The sequence below is a fragment of the Prosopis cineraria genome, unplaced genomic scaffold (assembly GCF_029017545.1).
Source record: "Prosopis cineraria cultivar Desert tree isolate PC_DT_omini unplaced genomic scaffold, ASM2901754v1 PC8, whole genome shotgun sequence".
NCBI lineage: Eukaryota > Viridiplantae > Streptophyta > Magnoliopsida > Fabales > Fabaceae > Prosopis > Prosopis cineraria.
Genome location: NW_026555339.1, coordinates 20,121,919 through 20,137,346, shown reverse-complemented (window position 1 = coordinate 20,137,346; position 15,428 = coordinate 20,121,919). Strand labels below are relative to the sequence as shown.

Here is a 15,428-nt window from a genome sequence, read left to right as displayed (position 1 = left end):
ACACTTAGTGGTAGAAGACGAGCAACAATGAGAAACTTCCACAATGAACAAACTAGTGGATGAAGTGGTAGCATTCCAAGTCCAAGGCGACCGAGGTAACAGAAGATATGGGAGAAAGGAAATGCCAAAATGTAATCATTGTCAGAAACTCAATCACACAAAAGACTAATGCTATGAACTCATAGGTTACCCAACTGACTAGCCCATATCAAATAGTAATAAGAATGAATGTGACGTGGCAATACATGGCAGAATAGATGTGCCTCACAGGTGACAACCAATAATAATCTCATTCTAGGATTGATGTTTGAACAATTTGACATAATTATAAAGTACATTAATTGTGAGTTTGGGCCATCCAAGCACGTCGATCAACCTCATGCTAATATGGTAGGTATGATTAGCTTTAATGATGATTAGGTCATGGATACAAGTGCCACAGAACACATATCTTGCAATCCTAACATCCTTGAAGGAATAATGAAGATGCAACATTCACACTTCACTAAACACATTTAATGAATAAAGTTCATGGTAATCGAGAGATTAGCTCTAAAGAGTGATTACCAAAGGTTTAATCCAAAAGTAAGGATCCCAAGTTTTCTAAATAGAAACAGGTTAAAAATCGATCCAAACCTTTTATGTTAGAGTAAAAATAAGTTTTGAAAGCATAAGATACCTCAGAGGAGTGAAAGAAGTCGAAAATGATGGAAAATAAATTATGTGCTAAAATACAGAGCAATGCACTGCGATAGACACACTCTGCGCTGTGGTGTGTTGCTCTTTGTGCCATGCACTACAGCTCAGGCATCATGCGCCATGGCATATTGCATGAAAATCCACTAGTTCTACTATCAATTTGATATCAAAATTGGGGAACTTTTGACTCGCCCTGATTCTCTGTCTGACATCTGAATGACGTGATCTAGGTGTCTATAGAAAGTTTTTTTCATGTACTAACTAATGTTATAGGTTTTACTTCCAAAACACATCATACTAAGAAGTTGGATACCCAAACACCATATGACAACTTTTCAATACTTTTACATAAAATGGGGTATCCAAAACCCTCAATAAGTGCCAAAAGCATTTTCTAACACCTGGACCATGTCCCCTGGACCTAGGACTATCAGTACAACACGTCACAAGTATCAACATATCATTATAACAAAATTTACTCCTCAACCCCAGTTTAACAAAAATAAAGGGGGAGGTAAATTAGCATTGCATTTAACTCAAATCATTCAAAACATGCTCAAATCTTCATTTTTAAACTTGTACTAGTATTTTAGCCCTATAAACACATATATTTCCACATACATATAAGCTAAGGGCTCAAAAAATAATTTTAACATTTTCAAACCAAAATAGTGCAAGTATGGGGATATACATCCTAGAATTGGCAATTTATATGCTATTACACAAATACATCAAAACTAGAGGCATACAAGAAGGAATGTACTAATTCCCCGCCTCTTTAGTCTTCTCTCTCTTAACACCAGAGCTAGAGCCTAAAAGGTACTAAATAAGAGGGGTGAGTCTAGCCACTCAGTAACTAAGGTTAAACCTACCTTGTGCAGTTATATATCAATTATAAAGCAAAAACAGGCATAAGGAGATCAAATTTATAAAACATATACCCACATATCACATTTTATCACTTATCACACTATAGCTTCATTACTCATATAGCTAGGTGGATTATCTTCATATTCTCATATATGAGACAAGATCCATACTCTTGTGACTTGCCACCGCTCAGCACATGTAACACATCATGTATTTACTTAGGCAATAATCAACTAACTTTATATCCTCCTTATTTCTTCAAACTAAAATTGTGGGCTATAACACTGATTAGGGCTCCGTCCATGTGACTGGACTACCCAAACTCACCAATTGTGAGATGTGACCCGGTCAAAGATCACAGGACTTACTTTTAGACCATGGCTTTCCCCATTCTCGAATCCTTAGGCTATCTCATACCCTAGGCTATTCTTCTCATTGAATCGGTGGAGATAGCTAGGATCTAGTCACTAGATAAACTATGGAACAGTCTCTCGACAAATAGTGGGATAAGGCTATAACCCCCGTGCACTGGAGGGCAGCCTAATTACCATATGGATTTTCCCTACTCTCAAATCCCTAGGCAAACTCTCACTACTGATCATGCCATAATCATTACTCACTTATTCTCACATTTTACTTTCATCCACTCATTATTACAACAATCATGTTAGGCTCATGACCTTACGCTATCGAAGTATGTATTCTCATCATTTTCTCAAAATGCATTTCTTATTAACACAAAACTATTTCTACACATCATCACATTCATTGCTAAAAATATAGGCATATTCATAATACAATCCTCATAACTTTGCCCTTGCATATTCAAGCCCAAAAATAGCTTTTTCATGCACTCAAAGAAGCTAATATTTAGTTCTTATTTAAACAACCAATCCTATGCATGTAAGCATTTACAATTTCACATTCATAGCCAATTAACAATCAATTAACATATAACTACCCAAAGTAGATTTTTTCCTCAGTTACCTCAAACCTTTGAGAGGTCAAAGGTTTACCTCTCAATTAACTAGCCTCCAAGCTTGAATTTCCACTCCAAAAGGTGACTAAGAGCCAAAGCTACAAGTAACCAATTTGAATTTCATCAACATAACAAACTCAACAATTGAACCTTCAATCTCTACTTCTAAATTTCCTAACCTTCACCTTACAAGAGGTGGAGCCTAACTATTGGGTTTAATAATTACCTTTAGCCCTCAATAGCATTAATAGGCCATTAAATTCCCATTAATGGCATCACAAACTTTCAACCACCATAATAATGGGATTTTTGGGTATTTATGGTGCTCAACAACCCAAAACACTAAAACTCATCATACTTAAGTTTAAATACTCTAATCTACCCCTATTAACTTCATTTGAGTTAACAAATTCAGACCCACAACCTATATGGACCAAAATCCCACTTCAACTATCACACCCTAACCATAAACTTATAAATGTGGAAGGAAAGGGGAGATTAATGAGTATGATACTTACCTTGGGTGTTTGTAGCCTTCAAAATACTCTCAAAGTGATCCCTAAGAAAACCCTAGCATAGCATTAGCACGCCTCTCCTTTCTCTCCTTTCTTTTCTTTTTTTTCTGTATCATTTCCTGTTTGATAAAGTGCAGAAAATGGCCATGCACCGCGGCAGACGCATAATGCACTGTGACGCATGGCACAAAGAGGTCCTCCCTCACTTAGAGATGGTTACGCATCATGGCAAATGATCTACGTGTCAGGGCATGTGTCACAGCAACTTTAACTCTTCTTTTTCTTCTCCTTTCAATGCTGGGGTGGTCCACCTTGATACCAGACCTACAACTAGGACTAAAATAGCATCAAACAAGATTATTAAACCTCTCTAGCCACACACCACTTTAATTTACTTAATTACCCTTGTTAGGTTTAATTAATTAGAGAATTAAAACTCGGGATGTTATATAAGACAACAAACCAATCGCTAGTAAAGGTTCATAATGGTCAAAGTATTCCTATAACAGGGGTTGGTCGAACCAAGATCAATGACAGCCTCCATCTTGACAAAGTTCTTTATATACTAAATTTTCAATGCAATCTTATTTCTATTAGCAGATTATTAAGACAATATCATAACTACTATGTAATTCATGCGAGAAACTTATGCTTGGTATAGGATTACAGGTTGAGGAAGCTGATTGGGACGGCTAAGGAACGTGATGGATTATATGTCTTTGGGTTGAGGCTCAAGCATGATATGGTGATGTTGGTCAAACATTTGAATGATCCTCATTTATGGCACCACAGACTTGGTCATCCTCCCAAAGAAAAGATGAAATACATAGAGTAATTTTTTTTTGGTATTTTTTAAAATAAACAATTGGGCCATTATGATTCTTGCATTAGAGCTAAATAGACTGGGCTTGTTTGTACTAAAAGTTCAATAAAGACTTCATATTATTTTGAATTAATTCACTGCAACATATGGGGAGATTACAAGACACCTTCATTATCAGATACACATTATTTTGCATGATAGTAGATTATTTTAGTAGAGGTATTTAGGTCTACCTTATGAAAGATAAATTTTATGTTAAGAGATGTCTTTTAATGTTTTTATCTATGATTGAAAATCAATTTGCAACACGAGTTAATAAAATTCGAACAGATAATGGATTGGAATTTTAATCAAGCCATTTACTAAATTTATATGCAGAAAAAGGCATTATCTTGTAGATTAATTGTCCCTACACTCCTCAATAAAATAGAGTGATGGAAAGGTGACATTGTTATATCCTTGAAACTGCACGAGCACTACATTTTCAAGCTAGCTTACCAACTAAATTTTGTGAAGAATGTGTTTTAACTACATTTTTTCTCATAAACCATCTACCATCACAATTCACTAGTCATAAAAATCCCTATGAAATTTTAATAGGGAAGAAACCAACTTATGAACATCTCCTAGCTTTTGGGTATTTGGCTTACATGCACAACGCCAAACCTAATGACAAATTTGATGAACGAGGCAAAGCATGTCTTTTGATTAGGTATCCAAATAACCAAAAGGGGTACAAACAATATGTAATAACAAATAAATAAATAAATAAATAAATAATGATAATAATGATAATAATAACAACAATTGTATTTCTTATATAAATTTTAGAGTAGCTATAATAATCTCAAAGGGTGGTTTAATGGAATGGGTGTCAGGATTACATTTACACAGTCTCGTGTTCAAACCATCTCAGTGCAAAGAGGTAATTTTGTTTTTGCTAAAGCCTTGATAAAATTACCAAAATGTCCTTTTTAATAATAAAATAATGATCAAATTTTCCTACTGCCTTTCATTTTGTGGTTCACCACCAATAGAGAGATGGGGAAGCTTTTCCCCTGTTCCTTCTTGGTTTTCAGCCATCACTAGTTATAGGGAGTCTAGATTGCAGTTTGAGTCGTGAGTTCTCCCAGGTGTTCCGTCGATCATTTTCACCTCCCTTACTGCAACGTTGTTTGGTGTGCTTGTGGACCTGAAATTTCAGTTCTCTCTACTCTGTTTCCAGTCTAAGTCCCTCTCTTTTTACATATCGTCGACGTGCTGGTGGGGTGCTTCAGATTTTCTGCTTCTTCTCCTCCTTCACGGTTGCTGAGTTACACCTTCTTCTACTTTTTGCTTTTGTCAATGTGATTTAGGTGACAAGTTTAGAACCCCTCTTCTTGATTGATCTGCACGTGTTTGTATGAATTAATAATCAAATCATAATTCTTCTCGTGCTGCGTTGTCCGTGGCTGTGGGGATGGGGAACTGGAATCTAGCTAAAAAAAATTGTTGTACTAAAAAAGGTTGCTGTTGGTGCCTTCATTTTCTTTCCATGTTGCTACAATAACTGAAAATCTACCTTCCCCTGTTTAGCATGAGTTCAAATTCTCCTTCCCTTCTTTGTCTCTGGTTGGTAATGAGGTATAGAAGTTTAAATTCTCTTCCCTTTTGCTGTTCCTTGCGTGTGTTTGGCTAGGTTGTGGACTTTTTTTTTTCTTTAACTATGTGACATGTAGAGATACTAATTGTAACTTATTTTTGCTTGAGATTAATTTTCCATTGAGGTATATATATATATTATGGAGGTTGATGGATTCAAATATCTTTATTGTAAAATTTTAGGAGTTCGAATTGACGAGGAAGAACTTGGTATTGGTTTTTGACTAGATGCTTGCCAAGTGTTTGATAAAATGCTTGTTAAAAGGAATTTTGTTGGACTATGTATTTTTGAGATTTAACTCACTCATATATAAGAAGCATATATAGTTGGGGAATTAATGACTCTTGAACTTCACGTGAATATTGTAAAGGAATTTAACAATGAAGTGGTGATGAAGATATGTGTAGTTAGTTGAGCAGTAAAAGGATTTATGGTGTGGTTTGGAAATAATGTACATTTGGTGTTCTAACAAAAAGTTTAATTTAATGGAATAATTAGGAATGGCTATTGAGCAATTTTTATTTGTAAAGTCTTGATTTTAAAACTTTGAATCTATTATAATTAAATATTAGGGGTGATATTGTTGGGAGGGAACTTTTGAACTTGTTCAAAGTCGACTAAAACCTTAATATATTTTATAGGGTGTTTAGGGGAGAATAAATTCAATTGAAATTATAAGAGATGAACTTTGAATTTTTGGGAACATTCTAGGTAAGTGAATAGTATCCCAATGACTCGTCAGCAAATACATTTTCATAAAAATATTGATTTAGCATATTTATGTGGCATCTCTTTTATTTATATAACCATGTTTATTCCATGAGAACAATGATAAAGTATTTTAATTTATTTTTATCGTTCATGATCTCAATTTTTTCAACTATTATACATGAAAATGTTTTCATTATATTATATTTTATTATACTATATTTTATTATATTATATGTTATAGAAAGAGTTGGATTCATTCTTCAATTAAGTATTTGAAAGTATCCACTATATTGGAAATGTTGACTTTATGTTTTAAGAATGTGCATGGAACTTATATGGAAATGCATCCATTTATGTTGAGTTTGATGAGTAATTTTGAAAAGAGATAATATGTTGATTTTTGACCCATGTATGCTTAATTTGAAATGTGGGATTTAATCAGAATGCTGGTTGTTAATAGTAGTACCGTTAACCCTTGGCACGTCATGGTATACATAAATAGCAAGGTGGTTAAGGAGGTGCTAGCCCTATGCGATGGCCAACACATGTGAAATGGAGAGATGATTATTCATGAGCATAGTACTCACACTTATTTTCGTGGGCCTTGTGCCTGCGTTTGTTACGTTGGCTTTAGGATCACGCTTGTTTTCGTGGCTTCAAGCCATGCTTGTTGGTTATTTATTCTCATGGACTGTGTGTCCATGCTTGTTAATCGTTCTAATCAAGTCCTATTAAAGAGTTAATTTTGAAAATTAATTTTTTCTTAAAATTTGATCTTTTAAAGAAAACTATTATTTTTACTATATGGAATTTTATATTGAGCTATATAATTCCCAAAGTGTGTAAAAATGTTGATGTTTAAAGGGAACTTGAATTTCTAATAAAATTGTAATTGAATTCATGCATTCATAGTTTTTACATTTACATAACTGTTGATATGTATATAATGTACATGCTATATTATTTTATTAAGTTTATATGAAACTCATTGATGTACATTCTATTATTTTCATCACCCATAATTAGGACGTTATTCACTAAAAAATTATTTTATTCTCTGACAGTGTAGCTGATGTTGTACGTCTTGCTGATCACTAAGGGACTTTTTGATGTGCAAAGTAGAGATTTGTTTGTAAATAATTTTTTTATGTAAATATGAAATATATGTATGGTGTTTTGGAAACATGATCAGGTGCTCTATATAAACTATAGTTAGGGTCCTTGTATGGTTATATACTCTGTTTGCTAGCTAGATGGAGTTTTGCTCTTGATTATGCTTGTAATATAAATTATATTGTAGGATTTTGGGAGGCTATACTTGTAAGATAGGTGTTGCCAAAATTCTAACAAAAATATTATGACTTTTGTTTAAATATAAATTATCTAGGATTTCCTAATTTAATATAAATATAAATAAGAATTAGACAATTTTTTGAATAAGTGTTTTGTACACTTGTCCCATGCCGGTCACTCCTGTATTTTGGGGCGTGACATAATGGTATCAAAGCCTAGGATAGCTATATGGAGCAAGGATTCTTTAATGAGTCTCAATTATCATTATGAACCTGAGCATAATCATAATTGAGGCATCATTAAAGGTCATATAGAGAGCTTATGAATGTCATTCCTTCCTTGCCCTTGACTCTCCTCAATGTATAGTTTTGTATCTTGAAGTTAACATTTCCTTTGTCTCTTTGTATAGTGAAACATGTCGCCTAGACATCGAGTGTCAAGTAGAAGTTCTAGTGTTAGTATAGTTTCTCCATAAAATGATTTGCCCTTAGGAGGTAGAGGGCAGTGTCAAGGTAGGGCTAGGATTCGAGGTAGGCAAGAGCTTTCCTAGTCATCATTACTAGGGGCCACCATCAACTTCATGGATGTTTTTTCTAGTTTACATTGATTTCTTTTTCTCTCTTCTTATTATGTCCATGCCTTACCATATGGATACAAATTTTGATTAGGAATTGATTGTTGAAATTGAGATTTTTCTTTGTTGTAAGGTTCTAACCAACTTAAATTGAAGATTAGGAAGCTCACTTTTGGTAAGAAACTCAATTATATTTTCTTTGGTGGTAGTATGAGTAGTACGGGTTTAGATATGGTATTTCTTTGAGTTGAAATTGATTGTAGTTGGAGGAATAAAATTTGAGCATTCAGGCAAATTTAAAATTTAGTATTGGAAATTGTGGGAAATAGATTTAAAGAGTTAGATGTTCTTGTATGGTTTGATTTTGAATGCACAAAAGATGTTTGATGAAAGGTATAAGTCAAGAAAATAACTATACATTTTTGATGATAGTTTATACATGAGGGGTTCGAACTTTGTCCCTATTATGATGTTGAGCTCTTGGTGGTTTTAAAGTTTTAATTTGAATGATAGATTAGTTCATTTCATGCTTGCAGTCTTCAATAAAATATCATTGTTTTTAGTGCTTCAATTTTGAGCTTACAATAATAATAATAATAATATTATATTATTATATTACTGCTGCTGTGCTGCTGCTATTGCTCCTGCTGCTGCTACTGCTGCTGCTGCTATTACTGTTGCTGCCGCTGCTGCTCCTACTACTGCTCCTGCTGCTGCTCTTACTACTGCTCCTGCTGCTGCTACTCTTGCTACTGCTCCTGCTGTTGTTGCAACTGCTACTCCTGCTGCTGCTACTACCACTACTGCTGCTACTGTTGCTACCACTACTGCTGCTGCTGTTACTACCACTGCTGCTGCTGCTCTGCTCCTGCTCCTCTTGTTACTACTACTCCTGCTGTTGCTGCTCCTACTCCTGCTATTACTACTCCTGCTATTTGCTGCTCCTGCTACTACTACTCCTGCTGCTGCTGCTTCTGCTACTGCTGTTACTCCTGCTGCTGCTCTTACTACTCTTGTTGCTGCTGCAGCAGGAGGAGTAGTAGTAGTAGCAGTAGTAGTAAGAGCAGCAGCAACAGGAGCAGCAGCAGGAGCAGTAGTAGTAGCAACAGCAATAGTAGTAATAGTAGCAGTAGCAGTAGTAGCAGCTAGCAGTAGCTAACCCTTTTATACTCTGTTTTATTTATGATTGAAATTTGGTTTTTCTATTTCCTTAAGATTTAAATTTTCTCTAAAATGATTATAGGCTTCTTCAACAGTTTTAGGTAATATTTTCTTAACTGGTTCGAAAATATGGAACCATTCAAGGAACCATTTGGAAAAGTATTTGAACACTTCTAGTCGAACTAGAAAAATCAGGAGTGATTATAATTCTTATAATACAAAACATTGAACCAGGCTTCTTTATAATCAAAATAATTATAAACCCGATCCTTATAATTTTTAGAAAATTATTTTGCTGTATATGGAGAATACCCCCAAGTGGTAGGAGTAAGGACTTGCAATATTTTATCTAACTATATGGATTTCCTTCAGACTCCTTGTGCATTATGCTTATGGAATTGGTGGGTACCAGAATATATTCATAATATATTCTATCTTTTCTTAGGTTTTGTGGAATAAAATTCCAAATTTCTTCAATTAGATAGGGAGGAAATATGGATTGAATTGTATCGGCTATATTTTGCTTTCTGAATTCGGGTTCAACAGGACATACATTCATTATGAATTCTTTTGGGACATATTAGCTGAATTCTGTTTCTTTGAAGGGCTTACTTTTGAGCTTACAGCTTGATTATATTTCTGTGGTTTAGGAGATTTGTCTGATACATAATCTCATATTTTCATTAGTCTGTCTGACTTTTGAGGAGTGTTGGCTGTATTGTAGCTTTATCCTTTCCTTTATCCTTCTTACTCATCTTTTAATTTTCCCTGTAAAAATTCTCTTGTTAAAAAATCGGGTAAAGATTTTTCTTTTCCTTTAATAAATTGTATTTTTGAAATCAAAGCAAGATAAAATAGCTTGCCATCTGGCAAAAATTTGTTTTGATACAAGATTTTTGACATCTTTTTGTAAAACATCTTTTGCTGCTTTACAATCAACTTTTATCAAAAAAATTTGATTTATTAAATCTTCTTGGAATTTTGAAAACATAAAACAATTGATAAAATTTCTTTCTTTATGGTGGAATATCGCTGTTGAGCCTTTCTCCATACTCTAGAGTGGAATCTCACTATTTTTTCTTTATCGTCTTCTAACTGTTTTAGGATTCCTCAATATCCTATTTCAGATGCATCAGTTTCAACTATCTTAAAAGCTAAAGGGTTAGCTATTTCTAAACAAGGTAAACTTTTGACTTGAGTTTTTACTTGTTGTACTATCTTTGTCATTTTATCTGACCAGTCTGGTGGATCCTTTGTAGTCTTTTAAAGAGTGAGCAATAATTGTCCTAATTTGCGATAAGAAATCTGCTACATAATTAATACATCCTAAAAATCTTTGCAATTGATTTTTATCTATTATTTTATCTGGGAATATATCAGCAAATTCTATGACTCTACTGGTTAGCTTAAGACTTCCTCGATAAATTTCCATACCAAGAAATTTTATTCTTACTTGAAATAATTTCATTTGTTGAGCAGAAAACAACTAAACCATTTTTCTTGATAATATCAAAAAATTTATTTAAATGTTTAAAGTGATCTTTAATGGAATTGGAGAACACTTAAACATCATCAATATATATATACAATTGTGAACTTACTAAAAGGATTAAAAATATCATTCATTATTTGCTAAAATTCTAAAAGGGCATTTTTTAATCCAAATGGCATTATGTTCCATTCGTAATGACCAAAAGGAACTGTGAAAGTAGTTTTATATCTATCTTTTTTAATTATTTGTATTTGATAATATCCTGACTTCATATCAAACTTTGAGAATATTGATGCATTGGATAATCTTCCTAATAAATCCTTTTTATTAGGAATAGGATATTTAATTCATTTAAAACTTTATTTAAAGGTTTATAGTTAATAACTAATCTTGGAGCTCCTCTTTCTATTTCTACTAAATTTTGAATATAGAAAGCAGAACAACTCCAAGGAGACTTACTTGGCCTAATTAATTTTTTCTCAAGAAGCTGTTGAATTTCTTGTTTACAGTATTCGAGCAGTTCTTGATTCATTTGTATTGGTCTAGCTTTAGTGGGAATTTGTCTTTCATTAAAATTTTCTTCATAAGGTAATTCAATAGTATGTTTTTTATGGTTCCAAAAAGCATTGGGATGCTCAGAACAAATTTCTTTCTCAAATTCTTTTATAAGGATATCAATCCTTTTTTGTATTTGAGAATTTTTTATTTGTTCTTCTATTCTCTTATAATGAATTTCTTTATTAATGAAATTTATTTGATTTTGTTTTCTTTTGACAGTGTTAATCTTAAATGTAGATTCTTGCTTTAGCATTTTAATTTCTTTACTGACTTGCGGACTTATCCAATTAAAAATTATTTTCTTTCCGGCTATTTTAGTGATTATACCTTCTATTCCAACTTTAAAAGGTATAATTTGTTCTAAAACAGGAGTTCCTAAAATAGCAGGTTCACTTAAGGTTTTTACTAACATGAATATGTTTTTAAAACATATTTCTTGGTTACAAATATGCGCATTTGTTAATTTATATTTTATATCAAGTCGAGAATTATTTGCTGTTCCAATATTTTTCATACGTTTTCTCATAATATTTAGTAGGGATTAATCCTTCTTGAATACAATTCATATCTGCACCAAAATCATCTAAAACTACTAGGGTTTTAGTAAATTCTTGATTTATTACCAAACTAACTTGGCAATACCATTTTTGAGTTATTTGAGATATTATATTAATATATCTATCTTGATTAATTTCTATTGAAATTTCATTAATATCATCTTCATTTTTAATTTTTTCTGTTTCAGGGTTTCCAATTAAAGCCTTATTTGTAATATTTCAATATCTCTCTGGATTTCATTATCTTTTAATTCTCTTATCTCTTGCTTAATATTTCTAATTTCTTCCTGTAATTCTTTTATTCCTATAGTTTTATTGTAAGAATTATCAAATCTTTTTATTATTTTATTTATACTAAGGGGTTTTAATGTATATTCTGAATTATTCTTATCTTCCCTATCAATAATATCCTTTATTTTTAATAAATATTGATTTTTTATCTTTTCATCCTGAATTTTATCTATTATTTCAATTAAAAATTTTAAATTTTTTATGTCTAAGGTATTTATTTGTAATTTTTCTGAACAATTACAAATTTCTTTACCTTGACAGTCTTCTTCAGATGAATATTCTGAAGAGGAATTAATATTAACATTAAAAAAATTTTCTAATTCTTTTTCTTCTTCTTCAGAGGTTTCCGAATTAGATTCAGAAGATTCAGAAGAATTATTTTCTAGCATTATCCTAAGCAAATTTTGTTTATTTTCTTCACTAATTTGTAGTTCCCTAATTTCTTTTCTACTTTACATTTGGACGCATAATGTCCAAATCTTCTACATTTAAACAAATAATTCTTTATCTTTTTAATTTATTTTTTCTTATAAGGTTTATATTTTTATTTTTCTGAAATTTTTGTATTTTTCTTTCTGTTTTTGTAATAAAAGGTTTTATCTAAGGATTTAAAATTCCTTTTTCTTTTTTATTGAGGGAGCTTGAATTTCTCAAAACCATATTGTTCACAGGAATCTCCTAGTTCAAGCTTGCCTTGTTTAGTCTCATTATAAATTTTCTTTTGCATTTTTATATCATTACATAATTTTAGTCCTGTAATATTAATAATTGTATTATTTCTTCATATGTTAAAGTATTATAGTCCATAGCTCCTAACCCTTGTCTTTGTTTTATTTCATTTTTTTACTTTTTCAGCAAAGAGCATTGGTAATCTAGAAATGAATTTCTCTTTCTAAATTTCTGAATTAGCATCTCATCTTTGAAAAGTTTAGGTATAAAATTATCTTTATACCATCTGAAATCTACAAGGGTTGGACATCACAGATTCATTAATTCAGTTAAATATTTTTCTTGTATCCCTGTTGGTTCTCCTACAAAATGTTTTATTATAGCATATATAAGTTGAGCAATATTATTTAGGTAAGTGGTTTGAACTTCTCCTTCTATTTAATTGAATGCCAAGTTTTTACTTGATGTCTTTCAGTTTCTAAGAGAACATTTCCCATCAACCTTTAGACTTCCAGTAAACCTTGTGTTATTAATTCAAATATATTATTATCTTGAAGTTTGTTTATCCGGTTAGCTGCAACAGCCATTGTTATTTCTTGAGCTATATTCATTATTCATATTCACTAATCCATCTATATTCCATTCATATATGAAAGATCCCTCATAATGATTATTCCAACCGCAAACTTCTTCAGCTTATAATCAAAATGCTTCGTTTTGTTGTTAATGGCGAAAAGTGATGAGTCTAGGCTATAAGATTATTCACCATTTTGTCTGATATATTTTTTTGTTCCATATTTGGTTTGTTTCCACACTTTTCCCATTTGGTGTGGCTATTCACCTTTTATCTGATTTTTTCATCTTTTAAACTTTTCAAAAGCATCAATAAAGAACTAGAAATTTCCTTTAATATAATCATAAACAAAAATAGGAGAAAATTTACCCAAAACTATCATAGAAAGTCATATGTGTGTCAAAACCAAATATATAAGATACACATTTGTTCCTAGTTTGGAGTCTAAAATATGTACAAAAGTGTCAAAATATATTAAAATCCAAGAAAATTCTATTCAAATTACATAAAATTCTAGATGTTAACACCAATCTCGTTGACTTGTTGTGATCAAACGTACTCATTAAAACCATAACGTCACTTTTTTATTTTAGTAATTATTAAATTTTTTTTTACCAGTAGTATGATTACATGTTAGCTCATTAAAAAAACTTGTTGAATATGCTGTTTATTTCTTCTATTATATATATAATGAGTTTATCATGGAAACTTGAAGATCATCTAATACTTAAAATTAAACATGCTTTTCTTTTACCAACATGTCTTATAAAAAATGAAGTGACGTGCAGAAAAAAAGTGGCCCGTAATTTTAAAATGAAAAACAATATTAAATTTTATTTTTTGAATTAAGGGGCAAGAATTAATTAACAACCTAAAGTTACAAGTGGGATCAACTTACAAATTCCCATCCAACTTACAGGAGAGCTTATATGCCACTAGGCTATAATATGAAATTGATTCTCATAAACCCAAAACCTATTTACAAAAACAAGTTATATTCCAAAAAGTAGTCATAATTATTACGTATAAAGCAAAATTTTACAACATCATTGTTCCAATGTAGAGAAAAAATGGCGTACGTAAGTCGCTAATGAGGTAATGCGAGCATCAGAAGTAAGAAATTATTGCCTTCCGCGTCTTTTACGTTCAGAAGACTAGTTTTAATTTGAATGTCATAAATCAATGGTTTTCTGGGATTTTAACGTCCAGCTAGCAAGTCAATCTTTCCCTCAAAACACGTTCTTCTACTTTTCTTCACCCCATAACATACGGATCTGACTTCAGTGATGAGATCTGGCACTCATCAGTGTGATGAGATCTAGACCATCCAGATTTTGATCTGGATGGTCTAGATTAAAGTAATATTTTATTTTATATTTATTAAGGAAATATTATATTATTTCATTTTATATTAAACTGTACAGAGATACCCTGTACAATTTATAATATAGCAATTATAAAAATTTTAATATTAATTGGACACTCTAAATTAAATATAGACCAGATTAAAAATAAAAATTTATTGAAACTACATTTTATAATTTTTAAAAATTATACAAAGTACATCTGGATAGTTAGAATATAGTAATTATAAAATTTTTAATATTAAATTAGACCCCCAAATGAAATCTAGATCAGATTACAAATAAAAAATTATTAAAACTATTTTATGATTTTTATTTTTAATAAAAATAAAATAAAATAAAATAATATTGCTTTAAATCTAATCTGAATGGTCCATATCTCATTTGGGTGACGAGCACTGTAGACAAACCCCCATAACATACTCATTACAATAGAGATTATTCAATTATTCATAAGGAAAATCACATGGCTTCTGTTAAACAAGTTTCACTTTCGTTACTAAACCTTCTTCTCATTTCTTCCTTGTTGGAGATCTCCAATGCACTGGCAGCTGCATTAACGTCTACTAGGGCCAAAACAGAACCAAGGCTGCCTCGCCAATGCATATGACACCAAAAACTACAAATACGTCAACCTAGCTTTGCTTCTGCCTTTT

General features: G+C 31.7%; 1 protein-coding gene across 1 annotated transcript in view; it reads left to right on the top strand.

Annotated features, from left to right (window-relative positions):
• Positions 1 to 9,265, top strand: part of LOC129317445 (uncharacterized) — a 44,300-nt gene extending 35,035 nt beyond the window's left edge. Inside the window, exon 2 of the mRNA XM_054961770.1 lies at positions 8,685 to 9,265. Within this exon, the coding sequence (XP_054817745.1) occupies positions 8,685 to 9,265 (581 nt within the window). The remainder of the gene's footprint in view (positions 1 to 8,684) is intronic.
• The last annotated feature ends 6,163 nt before the right edge of the window (positions 9,266 to 15,428 follow it).